At 40.8% G+C, this 18,104-nt stretch overlaps 2 protein-coding genes across 3 annotated transcripts in view; both read right to left on the bottom strand.

The window, feature by feature from the left end:
• LOC138964241 (pseudouridylate synthase 7 homolog) overlaps nt 1-10,437 on the bottom strand; it is a 29,920-nt gene extending 19,483 nt beyond the window's left edge. For both annotated transcript variants that reach the window (XM_070336141.1, XM_070336142.1), the window contains exons 1-5: nt 10,305-10,437; nt 3,865-4,023; nt 2,420-2,582; nt 1,424-1,508; nt 504-605 (exon numbers count right to left, since the gene is read on the bottom strand). In XM_070336141.1, the coding sequence (XP_070192242.1) occupies nt 504-605; nt 1,424-1,508; nt 2,420-2,582; nt 3,865-3,943 (429 nt within the window). In that variant the 5' untranslated portion in view covers nt 3,944-4,023; nt 10,305-10,437. The remainder of the gene's footprint in view (nt 1-503; nt 606-1,423; nt 1,509-2,419; nt 2,583-3,864; nt 4,024-10,304) is intronic.
• The window catches only part of LOC138964245 (uncharacterized), a 421,872-nt gene continuing 411,113 nt past the window's right edge, over nt 7,346-18,104 (bottom strand). Inside the window, exon 2 of the mRNA XM_070336148.1 lies at nt 7,346-8,878. Within this exon, the coding sequence (XP_070192249.1) occupies nt 7,637-8,269 (633 nt within the window). The 5' untranslated portion in view covers nt 8,270-8,878 and the 3' untranslated portion in view covers nt 7,346-7,636. The remainder of the gene's footprint in view (nt 8,879-18,104) is intronic.

The following is an 18,104-nucleotide window of genomic DNA, read 5'->3' as shown; positions in this document are numbered from 1 at the left end:
ACAAAAACTATTTATTATTATGAAAACGTTAAACAAGTGTAAAGAAAACCGCGTGAAGGCATCCTCTTCTACAATTTGATACAGCATCAAGCATTTAAAGTTGACATGCATTAACTGCACAGTGCCGTGGGGGGAATGGGTCAGAAGTGATAAACTTACAAAAGCTGTATGACCTCTCTGCCTCCATTCTTTAAAAATGATTGACGGCAAAACAAACACAAAAGTTCTAGCCACTACCTATGTCATTCTTCTCCCCGCAACACAAATCCCCCTCCCTCCTCATGGAACTCCTGGGACCAATTAAGGTGATCGGAATCTTAAAACTTATTTTCATAGCAAAACTGTGAAATATCAAGTTTTGCCAATTTGATCATGTAACAAATAAATATGAGAACCAGATGAAAACCAAGAAAAATGGGAAAATCAACCTGGCACCCACAGCCACACACAAAATGGGAAGGGACAACCAAAGCTAAAGAGGCAAAAAATACATCTGGTCTTACGGGAATAGATGCTGTCGGAATGGAACCTGCTGCCACTTGCTTCAACGAAGCCAGGAAATCCTCAGACAGCACTGTGTCCACTGGACCACTCGGCTCTGCTTCCTGTGCAAACAAACAAACTGCTACAAACTGACGTATCTAACAGATAACAAACTGAAGAGTACAAGCATATACGACATACAAGCACGACATATGACAATTATTGTCGTACGACATACAAGCCCACTTGCGTATCGGCTCTAGTTTTCAGATTTTATGTCCATAACATCTGTAAATTTACCTCCATTTAAAGACTCCCTCCCCTTTAAAACCCTATTTATCAGATTTGTTGTTTTGATTTGGTTTCAAAAGGGGGTTTCCACTGTACACAGTACTGTTTATGGAAAGCAGTCTGTTATAAATACATGTACGTGCAGCAGTTGAATCTGCCATTCTTTTTCATTTTGTTACACATTTAAACTGCCTCTATATATTAACCAAAATGATTGTGAAATGTATTTGAACAAGAAAAAAATGCCTACACAAATTTCCTGAAAGTGCTGTAAGTGTCAAGTCAGAACAGAGGAAAAGCTGCACCAAGATGTATGTGTGGGTGAAAGAGAGAGAGAGAGAGAGAGAGAGAGAGAGAGAGAGAGAGAGAGAGAGAGAGAGAGAGAGAGAGAGAGAGAGAGAGAGGGAGAGAGAGAGAGAGAGAGAGAGAAAGAGAGAGGGAGAGAGAGAGAGAGAGAGAGAAAGAGAGGGAGAGGGAGAGAGAGAGAGAGAGAGAGAGAGAGAGAGGGAGAGAGAGAGAGAGAGGGAGAGGGAGAGGGAGAGAGAGAGAGAGAGAGAGAGAGAGAGAGAGAGAGAGAGAGAGAGAGAGAGAGAGAAGAACACAGACAACTCCAGAGAGTCTCCTGTGTGCAGTTCAGTACACCCCTCACCTCAACAATGACTGGCACGTCTGTGTTGGTTAGATGCACAACTTCACCGCTGATGGAAATTTCATTCACAACAAAGTCAGAGTACCTGAAAATCAAATACGCATAATGGTTACATACATCCTATATGTCCAAACCTTAGTTGTACATTAGAATCATGTGCATGTACAAGATTCAAGCACACAGGTTAACACAATCAATCTAATTATTAGTATTTCTCATGCTTTTCTTTCCCTTTCAAACCCAGACAGTACTAAAACACAAACAAAACTAAAATTCTGCTGCAAGTTGACAGCCCATAACAAGATCAACACTTTATTCTGTACTCTATTCATACTCTTTTTGCAGTACTCATGACTAACAAGAGTAACATACTGTTCCTTGCTGTAACAATGAAGCCATTTGCTTCAAACATCATTCTGCAGGGTACACTTTTCTGTACTTCAGTTTAATTGTTTGAAACATTCTATCAGAGTATTGACTATTTTTTTTTTATCAAGTCAATAGTCTGATAGGTTGGTATTGTGGGTATTATAAATCTCAGCCAGACTTCCATGTCATGCAAATACCCCTACTATCATCAAAACGGACACAATGTGAACACAGTATAATATGGAGCATACGTGTGTGTGTGTTTGTGCAATTGGGTGAGCACATGTTTTTTTGTTGGGTTTAAATGTTTTGACTGTATCATAAGCCAGAAAACATTCATAGCCTATTGCAAACGATTATAATACAATTTTAACTTTAACCCATTTACCCCCACCGCATGGAAAAAAACTTGAGAAAAAAACCCCATAGCGAAGTAACAACTGCACGTTTTCCAACATGATAAATGCTCAAGCATCACAGGAAGCCAGTAGAAACGGAAACAGAAATGCGTCATAGATATCTTCGTATATAGCGGGTGATTCAGGGATAGATCTGCACTTTGGGAGATAGAACGGTATTAGGCGCTCTGGGGGTAAAAGGGTTAAGCAAAGTCGCTGCAGCACTAACCTCTGTTTGATGATGGCACTGACACCTGCTTGTTTACTGATGTACTCTGTGATTCCCACATCCTCTTCTCGCAGCATGCTCAGCAGGGAGTAGTTGTCCTCTTCTTTGCCCGTCTTGTTTTCATCTCCCCCTTCTGGTTCCATCCCTTCATCTTTCACTTGCCCTGAGTGAGCGAAAAGAGAAGAGAAACATCCTTTTTAGATGGTTGTAGGTGAAACATATTCTACATAATACTGACAATGACTAAATTAGCATATGTATTCCACAAAATATAATGAAGTTAAAAGAAACAAGTCGCGTAAGGCGAAAATACAACATTTAGTCAAGTAGCTGTCGAACTCACAGAATGAAACTGAACGCAATGCCATTTTTCAGCAAGACCGTATACTCGTAGCATCGTCAGTCCACCGCTCATGGCAAAGGCAGTGAAATTGACAAGAAGAGCGGGGTAGTAGTTGCGCTAAGAAGGATAGCACGCTTTTCTGTACCTCTCTTTGTTTTAACTTTCTGAGCGTGTTTTTAATCCAAACATATCATATCTATATGTTTTTGGAATCAGGAACCGACAAGGAATAAGATGAAAGTGTTTTTAAATTGATTTCGACAATTTAATTTCGATAATAACACGCTCAGATACCTGGTTGTATAGACAAACACTGCTGAATACTATGACTCGGACTACTCAGGTGAGTCACACACACACACACACACACAAATAATAATTAAGTAGAAGTGCAATGCCAAGGCACTGCATACCCCCAGCGAAGGACAAATCCCTCTCTCTCTCACACACACACTCACTCACTCACACGTGCACACACATACGCAAAAACATGTACACACACACACACACACAAACTCACTCACACACACATCATCCATGCACACAGTCAGACAGACAACCATACACCCATACACACACACACACGCTCTCTTTTCCCTCTCTCTCTAATACACACACGCTCTCTTTTCCCTCTCTCTCTAATACACACACACACACAAAACAAACACTCACACGCACATGTAGACAGGCGGACACAAACACACAGAGAAAGGCCCAAAAAAGGGGATGATGTCACCATGCATTGACTGAAAAACATCGTGACGTCATCGACTTGCGCGAGCATAATTGCTCAGAAATTCTACCCCAACAAAGTGGCCCTGGGTGGCATTGGATTAAAAAATCTAAGAATTGATCGACACCCACCGTATTTAAGTTAATATGTTCCCAATTTTTCGTGAACTTCCACCCCCAATTGTAGCCTCAGTTAGGGCAAAAAGAATCCTTCTGTATCATGTATTATCGGCATGAACATTTCTCAAGTCGATTACAGTATAGCATTCTTGGGATACCTCCAGCTTTGCTGGAATAAAAAAAGAAAGAAGGAAACAAAAAACAAAACAAAAACAGAATACGGGTGTGTAGTGCTGTTGAAACTGCTTACCATCTTTCTCTTCCTCTTGCACTTTCAGTCTTTTCGTGGGAGGAATCCCTTCCTCGGCTTGCTCCCGCTTTAACGACATGATGGTGGCTGATCACTGACAGTGACACGAACTGATCTTGGATTCTAACTTCTAAGCCGCTTTCAATGTTATTTCCCGCACTGAAAATGAAATAATATTATTATTACTATTAGAACAAAGATACAAACACGTCTTGTTAAAAAGAAAAGTATTAAAAAGTCGCTCTTTAACAATACACGCGATTTGCCCTGGCGTCCAATTTCAGGTCCTTGGCTGAGGGGCTGACCTACGACCCAGTACTACCAAGTGCAGCAACTGTTGCAGCAATCTCCAGATATAACCCCGTCGGTTCGAATCTTCAAATGGTTCATAACTACAAACTCTGTACCGTACCGGTTATGGATTCCTAGAACCGGAATGCGTACGGAACGGGAAAACCAACTTCATCTGCACTCTATATATATATATATATATATATATATATATACTCCAGTTATAGCCCCGTCTGCTTCTTTCCGTTCATATGATTTTCAGTAGAGACGGGGCTATATCTGGAGTATATATATATAGAGACACAGGACATCTTTCGTTCAGATTTGTTTGGGTATTTTTGATCGATTCTGTGACAAACTAAAATCTCCACAAAAAAGGGTTTGCTTTTTGGGGACCGATAATATAATGCAGATAGCAAGGGGCGTGGAAAGACGGGGGTGCAAACTAAGTTAAAAGAGAGACGGGGTGATTTAATAGCCCCGTTTAACATGAATACTACCAGTAGCAAAAATAGCAAAAATACTGTGTGTCTCTTTTTGTCATGGTCGCATTTCTTGACGGAATGAACCATATCAGATCCCAGAACTTCTCACCCTCTGTGACTGTCTCTTTCTGTCATAGTTGGATTTATCGACGGAATTAACCATATCTGTTCCCAGAACTTCTCCGAGGCACGAAAACAGAGAAGTGCTATGGTTCATATCGTCGATTAGTCCAGCCATGACAGAAAGAGACAGTCACAAAGAGATAGAAGATTTGGGAACAAATCCCTTTCTGTGACTGTCTCTTTCTGTCATGGTTGGATTTATCGACGGAATTAACCATATCTGTTTCCAGAACTTCTCCGGCTTTCCGAGGCACGAAAACATAGAAGTGCTATGGTTCATATCGTCGAATAGTCCAGCCATGACAGAATGAGACATTCAGGGAGAGATAGAAGATTTGGGTCTTGGGAACAAATCCCTTTCTGTGACTGTTTCTTTCTGTCATGGTCGGATTTATCAACAGAAAGAATATGGTTCATTTCATCGATAAATCTGACCATGAGAGAAAGAGACAGTCACATAGAGTGAGAAAAGTTCTGGGAACAGATTTGGTTCAAGAGACAGTCAGAGAGAGAGAGAGTAGTTATGGAACAGATATGGTTCCGGCATTCCGTTGATAAATCCAACCATGACAGAAAGAGATGCAGTCACAGAGAGAGAGAGAAAAGTTCTGGGAACAGATATGGTTCATTCCGTTGATAAATCCGACCATGGCAGAAACATACAGTCACAGAGACAGAAAAGTTCTGGGAACAAATATGGTTCATTTCGTCGATAAATCCGACCAGAACAGAAAGAGACAGTCACACAGAGTCAGAGAGAGTAGTTCTGGAACAGATATGGTTCATTCCGTTGATAAATCTGACTATGGCAGAAAGAGACAGTCAGAGAGAGAAAGAGAGGCGTTCTGGGAACAAATATGGTTCATTCCGTCGATAAATCAGACCATGACAGAAAGAGACAGTTACAGAGAGAGATAAGTTCTGTTTCAGTTATGGTTCATTCCGTTGATTAATTCGACCATGACACAGAGAGATAGTCACAGACTCATGACAGAGAGAGGCAGACACAACCAAGCCTGTCACAGACAAAGAAGTTCTGGGAAAAGCCTGTTCATTATGACTCGTTCCGTCCACACACACATACACACAAACGCACGCACCCACACCCACGCACATTTTATTATTGCTATTGTTAGTATTCATCTTAAACGGGGTTATTAAATCACCCCGTCTCTCTTTTAAGTTTGCACCCCCCCTCTTTCCCCGCCCCTTGCTATCTGCATTATAATTTATATTATCCCCAAAAAGCAAACCCTTTTTCGTGGAAATTTTATATTGTCAGAAAACGGATATAAAATTATAATAACTAAATTCAGAAGATGTCCTGTGTCTATATGCATACCAGCGCTCATTGGTTAATAACAGGATATTCGATGATTATTTTTCCATGGGTAGCTTCCCTTTGCTGCACAATATTTACATATGTTTTAGACCAATGAGCGCTGGTATGCATATTCGGTGCGGATGCATGATTTGAAACGAAGTGGATATTAGCGGCTCGCAAACGAAGATTCGTCCAAATGATGGTTAAAAACAACCTGCAAGGGACGGAAGCTGAAAATTAAAGGTACATAGTAAACATACAGTTCAAACAATCTCATGGTCAGATCGGATCCACAAACTAATGAAAAAGACAGGAAGAGCTGATCTCAAACCAGTATTCAAGACCCTAAAGAGCCAGATACAGCGCCAGCTGAGGAAAGAATACTGGCGCTACGTGGAAGGACTCATCACCGAGGACTGTGATGATAAACCACATCCCAACAAGAAATTCTGGACATTCATCAAGTCCAAGCAAAACGAATACTCTGGCATCTCTGCGCTCAAGGAGTCTGGGAAACTGATCACAGATGACAAAGAGAAAGCAGAGCTGCTAAACCGCCAGTTCGAATCTGCCTTCAGCACCAAAGAAGAACTCAACGTAGAAGACTTTGAGCTCCGCTGCCCCATGCCCCCTCTCAGCCCACAACAACCACCCCTCGAAGACATCACCATCACGGCCCCAGGCGTTGAAAAACTCCTACGTAACCTGAACCCCAACAAAGCTAGTGGGCCAGACCAACTCAGCCCCCGCGTCCTGAAAGAGGTAGCGACGGAGCTTGCACCGGCGCTAACACTATTGTTCCAGGCCTCTCTCAAATCGGGAGTGGTACCAGCAGACTGGAAGCTAGCCCATGTAACGCCAGTGTTCAAGAAAGGGGAGCGTTACAGGCCGGAGAACTATCGACCAATCTCCCTCACATCTATCCCCTGCAAGCTCCTAGAGCACATCATTGTGAGCGCCATCCTCACCTACTGCGAACAACACCAAATACTCTGCCCTGAACAACACGGCTTCCGACGGGGAAGATCATGCGAGACCCAGCTGCTAGGGCTTGTCGACGAGGCCTCGTTCGCGCTTGAGCAAGGGCACCAGGTGGACCTTCTAGTGCTGGATTTCTCCCGCGCGTTTGACAAGGTCAGCCACAGTCTACTCGTGCATAAACTCCGTCAGTACGGCATAGGTGGGAAAGTTAACGCCTGGGTCGAGGATTTCCTCACCAACAGGAAGCAGTCCGTCGTCGTCAACGGGGCCATCTCAGAGCTACAGGGTTCATACAGACACCTGACAGTGAAATTCAAGGAGTATTCAAGGAGTTTTCAAGGAGTATTCAAGGAGTTCAAGGAGGTCAAATTGCATAGGTGTACACGTGGAAAAACTTTCATCAACCATGCATTCAAAGCTCAAACCAGAAACGTAAAGTAAAACAAAAACATTTATTTACTTTTTTAAATTCAAAAATTCAAAAGGAAGCTGAATAATCATCTTAAAAATACTAGTGGGAGTTAACACACTATTGACTGTTCTTTTCTATCAGGTATCATGTGTGGATCTAGAGAGAGTCAACTCGCTTCATTTCATCGTCTATGTTTTTCTGCATCAGAACGACACTGGCTCTCTTCTCTTTTGCCCGCCTGCGAAGGGCATTTGACTCGGCGATGATGCTGAGTGAGTTTATGGCATCATTTTCAGCGTCTTCTGCTCGCTGGTCTGCCCGGTTCTCCAAGTGGGTGCCCTCCTCCTCCAGGCGGATCCTTTTTAGCTTCAGGTCGGAGACTGAATCCTCCACTCGCTTCCGCTTCGCACCTGCTCGCACAGCCTCATTTTCTTTTTTTTCCTCATCCAGAAACTGCTGGTACCTGCTTCTGGCAGAAGAAGCAGACATGAGCAGTTCCTTGCTCATGTCCACTTTAAGCACTCCCCCCACCTGCCTGATGTGGTTGAGAATCTGACGACGGGCAACAAGGCCCAGCTCTGATATGTTGTCAGCACTGGTCTCCTTGTTGACAGAAAAACCTCTCTCCACAGTCGCCTGGCCATGGGAGAGAAGCAGCAGGAGCCGGATGACCGTCCACAGCGCTTGGAACTGCTTCTTGTTTGCCAGGTGACTGTGGAGGAGCACATCCAGTCTGTCGCTTTCCTTTGTGTGATCAAAATCCCGGAACTCAGCTCTATGGTCAGCCATGACATAGTCCAGAAATCTGCTGTATTGGGAAGACACCAATCGGGACTACAGGTGCAGACGCTTTTAAATTATTTGTGTGTTTCTTTCCTTTTGCGTGGCTAACCAGGGCTGACTCGCCCATCACTGAAATATCCACACGTGCTTTGCAGCATTTGCAAAAAGCCTTGTATTTGTCGCAATCCCGCTGGATCCAATCCTTGTATTCCTTTTCCTCCAGCCATCGTGGGTTAAAAAAGCACTTTCCACCCGGCATGACTACGATTTTCGACCGGCGATGGCTTGAAACGCTGTCACAATGAATCGACACACTGCTTCTTCAGAAATGGCGCTAAAAGCTACCCGGATGAAGGGGAAGTAATCGGTTTCAACTTCCCTTCGCACGATGGCAGACGACACACGACTTGCACACAACACGCACACAATCGATATAAATTGCTGAAAAACTTTAATATTAACTTTTTTTTTTTTGGCCTGCACTTCAGAATGCAAGGAGGTTCAAGGAGGTTAAACACAAGAATGACCATTTTCTCCAAATTCAAGGAGATTCAAGGTCCTTGAAAAGGGGGGTTGAAAATTCAAGGAGATTCAAGGAGCGTACGAACCCTGGAGCTAGCTCCAGTGGAAAGTGGCGTTCCTCAAGGGTCCGTGCTCGGGCCGACGCTATTTCTGCTGTACATAAACGATCTCCCGTCAGACCTGACCTCGACTGCGCGACTTTTCGCCGACTTCACAGCGTGCCACGCTGACATCAAGACAGCAGCGGACCAAGAAAACCTCCAAACAGACCTCGACACACTGGCGTCCTGGGAACAGAAGTGGAAGATGGCATTCCATCCTGCCAAATGCAACACCGTACACATGACCCGACGCCGTACCACCCTACCATACGAGTACCAGCTCCACGGCCAGAAACTCCAGGAGGAGACCCAGGCCAAGTACCTCGGCGTCACCCTGACCAAAGACCTGAAGTGGAACACCCACATCGCCAACATCACCACCAAGGCGAACAGAGCACTTGGCTTTGCTAGACGCAACATCAAGCTCAGCAACAAGAAGGTCAAGGCGGCTGCATACAAGGCACTAGTACGACCCATCCTAGAGTATGCCAGCCCAGTATGGGACCCACACACCGCTGAAGACAGTGCCTCTCTCGAAAAGGTCCAAAGAAGAGCAGCCAGATGGGTGTCGCATCGCTTCCGCCAGACCTCCAGCGTCAACAACATGCTCGAAGACCTTGAGTGGCCTACGCTTGAGAGCAGACGGAGGCGAGCGAGACTAACAACTTTCTACAAAGTCCACCACGACCTTGTCGCAGTGAAGAGCAACCACGCACCAAAGCCAAGCCCACCCAAGTGCACGACCAGGCAGACCCACGCTCTGTCCTACGAAATCCCCCACTCCAGGACAGCCTACAGGCAGAAAACATTCTTCCCACGCACCATTCCAGAGTGGAACCGCCTGCCTGTAGAAACTGCCACAGCGCCATCCCTGGCATCCTTTCAGGCCAGGCTGGCAACTCTCCACTGACCCATCATCCCCCCCCCCCCCTACCCCCAACCCCCCCCCCCCCTGAACTTCACCCCTGACCAAGCAATAGACCGGAACCACCATCACCCAAGCGTAGCAGATTCATCACCATGCTGATGTTGGCTACCTATCCCTAAGAAGAAGAACAACAATCATTCAACTGTATTTATTTGACCTTACACAGACTGTAGGAAGAGGCAAACCGTCTTGAACAATATTTTTTCCCCAGGAAGCGACTCCAAGAACACAGAAGACTCGAAGGTGAGTGACGTACCTTGTAGTCTTTCTGCGATAGTAGTAATCCAGTGGACGATACCTTCCGCCTGTGCAGAGTGCTCCGACACTGCGTAATCTTTCTCTTGTCACACACACATTCACACATCAGCATGTCTACACGTATCTCATCTTAACCGTACAAGTCAGCTCTCTCACAATGAAAGCTACAAATACACGAGGATAACAGCAACTTAATGCAAGTATAAAACCATCGTGTTTTTATTCTACTTACCGAAGACCACAATAACAATGTCAATGAGAACAGCGTCTCTTTCCTTCTGCTGCACGCCGACAGGAAGTTGAGAGAGTGCTTCCCCCTGAATTGTCGATGCCTGACTAATTACTGCGCGACCACGCGCGACCTCCAACTGAATATCATCGTATCACATCATATCATATCATACATACGGCCTGTAGGCTAGATAAGCCTTATGCCTACAATATGATGATTATTTGTAATAAAAACGATGACTTTTTCGTTCTTCATTTTATTGTGTGCAGAGTTCATTTCTGGCATGCTTTCTTTAAAAAAAATGTAGAGGTTCAAATCAACCTCAAACGATTGTTTCCAATACTTATCCAGAGAATTTTTGAAAATATGAAGTGTTCCTGATGTGACTATGTTAGACGGTAAATTATTCCAACCATTAACAACTCTATAGTAAAGAAATGTGCATAGACATTTTGTGTGAACAGTTTTCATTACAAGTTGATATATGCTTTCTAATAAAGAGGCTACAGCATCAGTGTCATACAAATCATGGGTAATTTTAAAAACTTCAATCATATCTCCTCTTGCTCTTCTGAATTCCAAACTTAATAAATTCAACAATTCTAACCTTTCACTGCAACTGAAATTAATCGTGCCAATAATTCTCCATTACTGTAACGTCTCTGAACATTTTCTATAAGTGCCACATATTTCTTAAATTTAGGAGACCACATCACATTTCCGTATTTGAGAACAGGTCTTACTAATGACTTAAAAAGAGGAACCATTATATATCCTTTGTTTTATTTTCAATATTGTGCAAAATCATGCCAGAAATTGTATTTGCTCTTTTGGAAAAAGGGAGTAGGTCATCTAGCGACTAGCTCTGTTCAATGTCTTTTTTGTCTTTTTTTTTAAGAAAAAAAAGAAGAAATAATTGCAGGAGATAGCAGCAAAAACAACCGCCATTACCAGGTTAAATTTCCTCCCACATACGCCAGTGGTGTAATTGTGACGGAAAGCATGTATGCATGTTTTGGTGTGATGTCGTTTTGCATTTGTGAGGTAGGCCTTTCCTTTCTTTCTTTATTTGGTGTTTAACGTCGTTTTCAACCACAAAGGTTATACATGTATCGCGACGGTGAGGTAGGCCTAATTAAGGCAAATTTCTGTTTTCTAAACAACCAATTCAATCTTTGTTCTTGTTCTTGTTCTGACAGGATTGATCAATGAAAGAACAGCAAAAGAGAAAACAAATCCACAACACATAAGCAATGAGTCACAAACTTCCAGATAAGGTATATCTTGACAGTACATGTAATGTCTTTATTTGTTTTAAAAAGACAGAATATATACATGTATCACAAAACAAATTGATGTCATCATCCATTTTCAAAAATTCCTGTGGCAAAAGAATAATACATACACATCTTTCAGTAAAACAGCTAGGAGCACATGAATAAGTGTGCACAAAAAGATGAATTCAATGATAATAAATGAAAATTGTGAAATTTAGTTCATTATTGGTGCACTAACAAAAGGCAGCATTCCCTGATCAGCCATAATGATGAATATGGAGAGAAAGACAGATTATAAATTCGTAAAATTTTTCATCAGGGCAGAATACAGAAGTCCAAGTACATGGACATGAAACTTTTATTATGAAAATACAAGAAACAAAAATATACTTTCTTTCTTTCTTTATTTGGTGTTTAACGTCGTTTTCAACCACGAAGGTTATATCGCGACGGGGAAAGGGGGGAGTTGGGATAGAGCGCCACTTGTCAATTGTTTCTTGTTCACAAAAGCACTAATCAAAAATTTGCTCCAGGGGCTTGCAACGTAGTACAATATATTACCTTACTGGGAGAATGCAAGTCTAAGTACATGGACATGAAACTTTTATTATGAAAATACAAGAAACAAAAATATACATGACAAAAGTTCAAGCTCAAAATGACAGTTCAGTCACGGTCTGAAAAAAAATGTACTATGAGAGACAAAACCAAAAAAGTGTAACATAATTCTGCACAAAATTATAAAAATAAATCACATTGCATCATTCTCTAAACTTTAAATGTTTCATGCTGCAAAACAGGATGAGAGTTCAATTTCTACAAAAATATAGAATCCTTAAACTAATTACATTGCAAATAATCCCTTATAAAAAAAAAATTTAAATCCTGAATGAATGATTGCGGTTTTTTTTCTGTGAGCAAAACAGTCTTGTGTTAGTACTTTTTCTAAATATTGTGGAAATGCAAATAGCTTGAAAAAGCATAATTTCTACGTAAAATGGGATGAGCTACAACCGGTATTTTAAAAAAGTGTCCAGCAGGTCAACATTCAACAATGAAAGAGACAAAAACATTTACTAAACTGTACACATGGTTTGTACAGTTTTTTTCTTTTACCAGCAACAGTGAAAATTTCCAAACTTCCTTGAAATTTACAGCAAAACAACCACATTTTACTCCCAACTTTTTACCTTCAAACAACAAACTCCAGTATGATATTCTTGTGCAATACATAATCATTATCCCTGCAATATCGCAAAGACTTTCCAAAAACATCACAATTTGTCAATCTTTTGAAGAACTTTCAACATTCGAAATTGGGGAATGTGAAATTCAGGCAAGCTGAAAACATATTGAAAAACAAAATCTAAAAATGATCTCATTTTTCTTTATTACAAAAAACATAAAAGTTATGGTCACAATGATCTCTTATTCACCGCTGACAGCCTGGCAAACATGCCATCAATGGGTAACATAACATGCTAAATGCAACTTCCAAGATTGTTTGAACAAACTATCTCCAAAATAATATTTCTTTGCCATCTCCATTTTATGGTTATCCAAATATACTGTCAAGTAGATTGCTCGAAATGTTAAACAACACTTTTCTCTTTCTTCTTGTTTGTCGGATGATTAAAAAAAAGTCTGAGCTTTTAGTTTTATCAAGGGCAATTTTAACATTTTTGCAAAACACGGGAGAGAAAGAAAGAGAAGAAGATAAACAAAAAATACAAGAGCATATGAACAAATAAAGAAAATAAATGAACACATCCTAAAACTTGAAAATCAAAAATTTCACACTTCTTCAATTTGTAAATGATGTGTATATCTGAAACCATTGCAAAAACTTTGATACATTTGATAGACTTTTAATAAGATACTCCATCAATAAATGCCTCTGGGAGATGTGCTCTTTGCTTGCCAAATTCTTGTGAATCATATTTTAAACAACATAAAAATACCAACTAACTTTTCTATTACAATGGTTAGACTGATAATGATATGCGTACAATTATCAGCAGCTACAAACACCTGAAAAAGGTGAAAATAAAGATTGTAACAAATTGCATGGTGCTCGATTTTAAGAACACAATGATGATTACATTAGCTTATTTTTCCCCAGAAAACCTTCAAAAACATACAAAAATGGCAATACTTATTCTCAAGTATTTGAAACAATGCTGTGAAGTAAAATACCTCAACTGTTTTAAGAATTGAACCTTTTTGTACAGAAAAAAAAGAAAAGAAAAATGCAACAACTATGACTTCACCCTTAGATGCTGATCTTCAGGCAAATCTCCATGCTCATATGCAATTTATAAGCTCCAGCAATGTGCTCTAACATATAGTACCAACTCAGCTCAAAAACTAGAAAAATAAGGTTTCATGACAGAGGTGTAAATTAAGAAAAACACAGACAACAACAACAACAAAACAATCACACTTGTAAAAAAGTTTAGATATGGTATGTGCCCATTTGTTAAATGTTTGAATATTACAACTGATACACATACTTTAACCTTCACTGGATCAAGCTTTGTACTACACAGTCTGACTATGTAGGTTGAGTACAATCCATAATTTTAAAGAAGGATTCAACGTAAAAAGTATTGGTCATACTCAAACCACGCCATCCGAACAGGGATTCATTTTTTACCTCATCTTTGCAGAGTGTGGGTCGTACACGACCCAAGCCATCCGAATCGGGATAAACATAGCAAATTCCTCATCTTTAAATTCCATATGGGTCGCCCACGACCCACATCATCCAAACTGCCCAGTTCAAATTACGTAATTGTTAATTTGTTTGTTTACAAAGATAATCCTTCAGAAAGCGGTTGATGGGAACGTCCTATGGTGTTTGTTTACAAAGATAATCCTTCAGAAAGCGGTTGATGGGAACGTCCTATGGTGTTTGTTTACAAAGATAATCCTTCAGAAAGCGGTTGATGGGAACGTCCTATGGTGTTTGAAGATTACATGAAGTCTTAATAAAAAAAACTCGCAATACTTTCAGAGATATAGACTATTTGTGCATGAGGCTCTGGGTCGTCCACAACCCAGGAAGCATGGTGAAGGCTAATAAACTTACTTTTATTGTGAGAATAGGTGAACCTCATTTTCCACAACAGTCTTTTTAAAAAGCACTTTCCCACCATGTTCAAAAATGTGCTTGTTTCATTGTTTTATGCTTTATATAGTGTTATATTCGACCACAAGTTAGATACAAAATATTTACAATTGAAGGCAAAAGGTGGAGTACAAAAGCCGTGCCTAAAATGACAATTCAGAGGTATATATGTTACAGGCATTAAGTGAAACCAGGCATTACGCGTAATGCCTGAAATGTTTAGGCATTACGCGTAATGCCTGTGACCACTTTGCCTAAAAATACCAGGCATTACACGTAATGCCTGAAATTTGACTCTCAAAATTACGCTTATTGCCTGAAGCAATTCAGGCAATACACATTACCTCTTGGATGACGGTGAGAAAATTTTTTAAGGACAAAGTGTTGACAAAATGTCATGGTATAAATATAGTAACTGACATTCAATCAAGTGAGCTTTGAAATGAATGCACATTTTATTTTGCGATTATGAGTGATGGTTCGCAATGCAAAATAATAATTATATTTCTGACATAGTGTTCACCATAGTTTGAATTTCACGTAAGTGTGAGTGCATGTCACAATGGAAAGTCTAGGTCCAATATTTCCAGTCGAGTTTTCACCAGTTGCTTATTCGTCACCATGGAGAATAATGAAAAAGAACAAATGTTTACTCGACGTTTGTTTGAACATTATGAAAAGGACGGCAGAAAGTTGCTCCCGAAAGCTGTGTACTTCAGAACAATCAAAGAAGTAAAAGCTGCCTTCCAGAAAACGACAAAGTCACGTCATGAATATCATCTCTTGGGAAAGTAAGTGATGTGTGGTGTTTGTCAAAAACAGATTTGAGTGTTGGTATTCAGCTCTACGTCTATCGTGAAACAATACTGAAACCGGGTTATCTCCAATGCTGTCTCTGATACAGTAATTGACACATAATTATAATGTCAAAGGGAGGTAACAAAAAAGTACACTGACTGTATCGTTCTTGCTGGAACACAAACAGCTAATAAGAAAATTGCGTTGTGTTATCTCACATACCGGGGCTGTTGAAAGCTACGATATCAAATTATTATTAATGTTCGCTTGAGAAACACTGTGTAAACGGTGTGTTTTTTTCTCATAAGAAAGATTATAAGATGTTTGGTGGCTTGTTGACAGACCAGCTTTTTTGTTGGTCCAAGGGGACCATATCGTCTTTTGTTTCATCTTTATCGACCAAGGCCGAAGGCCGCGGTTGATAAATATGAGACAAAAGGCGATATAATAATAATAATAATAATAATAACGGGCATTTATAAAGCGCCTTATCAGAAGTTCAAAGCGCGTGACAACAATACATGTATACAAAAATCATACAATCACTGTCAGATTCAAACAACACATCATGCACATCTCACATCCCCAGACTCTATACTAAGGAACTATCCGTAATGTTGTTGGAACAAGTGAGTTTTCAAATTGGACTTAAAAGATGAAATGGATGGAGACTAACGTAATTGAAAGGGGAGTGAATTCCATAACTGAGATCCATAATACGAAAACGTGCGGAAGCCATGAGCCTTGCGTTTAAAGTGACCTTGACGGAGAAGTCGAGCATCATATGCTCCCCGAGGACTTACAAAAAATTGCTAGTCTGACGACAAGCCACCAAACATCGTTTTTGTCATCATTTTGGTTGTGCAACAAAATGCACAATAACCCACAGGGAGACGAATTTTTAGAATCCAACTCCGGGCCACAAAGCATCGTCACAGTAGCTCGAGATAACACATCAACCTTGTTTGTGACGTCAAACGTAGCTTGTTGACGCTTTTCTTCCAGTCTGAAAATGTACAGAGCTGCGATCATACGTGTGAGTTCAGTAAGTGTTGAGCATATTTCTTTTCTTTTCAAGTGTTTATGACTTTTCGTTGTGGATTTTGCGATTACAGAGATAAGTTGCAAATTGACCATGAGTCGCCACGGTAATTATCAACATTGATTGGGTCTTTGAGAGTGAATGCTTACAATCGTTGTCCTCGGAAACACAAATCCAAAGCCGCGATGGTTCCACATATCAAACAATCAGCCTGATTGGCTTTTACTTTGACAATCCACGTTTCACCTGAAAGCTCAAACCCATTCACCACCTCGATTTATTGCATGGGGAACATGAGATTTATTTCCCAGGTGTTTGTGAATGAAAACTCGTGAAAATGATGACAAATGTTATTATTGTTCGACGTAAGTTCTTCACGATCTTTAGTAGTTTGAATGTAGCGCTCGGGTACATTGACATGTTGTTGTTGTTTTAGCAAGATGAATTCAATCTGGACCCTGTCCTACGTGAACCCCACTTTACAAATCTTTGTGTGCCGAGTGTCTGAAGAAGAAGAAACGAGCGAGAGTCAAAGGTGTTGTTGTTCGACCGATTCTATCTTCTTCTTCTTCTTCTTGGCGTTCGCAGAGGTTACACAATCAGTCCAGCACTGGTGATAAATGTTGTCGTTTTCTCCAACTCCTGTCGACTGCCGTATAGTTTGGTCTGCAAGGGAGTTGGTGACGGCCACACTTCTTTTCGTTCCTCATCTAGTACGGGACATCGCTGTAAGATGTGTTCCGCTGTTTGGTCCTCTTGACCGCAGGCACAGGTTGGTGATGGCGCCAGCTTGAACTTTGACCGATTCTATCAAACGATATGCAGGCATTACACGTAATGCCTGGTTTCATTTAATGCCTGTAACAGGTTTCAGGCATTACATGTAATGCCTGACAATGATTTTCAGGCATTACACGTAATGCCTGGTATTTTTAGGCATTACGTGTAATGCCTAGTGGTGTAATGCCCGGTTTCACTTAATGCCTGTAACACATATACTAAGTTGCGCAAACACAGTAATAAACTCTGAATAAGCAAAAGATTTTCTTTCTTTCTTTCTTTATTTGGTGTTTAACGTCGTTTTCAACCACGAAGGTTATATCGCGACGGGGAAAGGGGGGAGATGGGATAGAGCCACTTGTCAATTGTTTCTTGTTTACAAAAGCACTAATCAAAAATTTGCTCCAGGGGCTTGCAACGTAGTACAATATATTACCTTACTGGAGCAAAAGATTTTACATTCCTCAAACCAGCAATAATCAGTAACCTGAATTTTAAGCCATCGTTTCAAACTGTCAATATCATGAAGCCGTTTACTAAAATTACTTCATAAAGCATGATATTTTTGTCACTATAATCAACGCTACTTTTTCTGTCACTCAATGTCATCTGTACACTTGTCTTTTTAAAAAAAAAATCTCTGCCTTGCCTATGCATGGTTACTACAAAAATTCTAAACCTTTCAGTGCCCATGCAGCGTTCTTGCTTTCTCATTGAAAATACATATATACAAAATCCTTCACAGCCTGTAAATTCTACAGAATAAAAATATT

The sequence above is a fragment of the Littorina saxatilis genome, linkage group LG4, assembly GCF_037325665.1.
Source record: "Littorina saxatilis isolate snail1 linkage group LG4, US_GU_Lsax_2.0, whole genome shotgun sequence".
Taxonomy (NCBI): domain Eukaryota; kingdom Metazoa; phylum Mollusca; class Gastropoda; order Littorinimorpha; family Littorinidae; genus Littorina; species Littorina saxatilis.
Note: the sequence above shows the minus strand (reverse complement) of the source record. Positions and strands in the feature narration are given on the sequence as shown.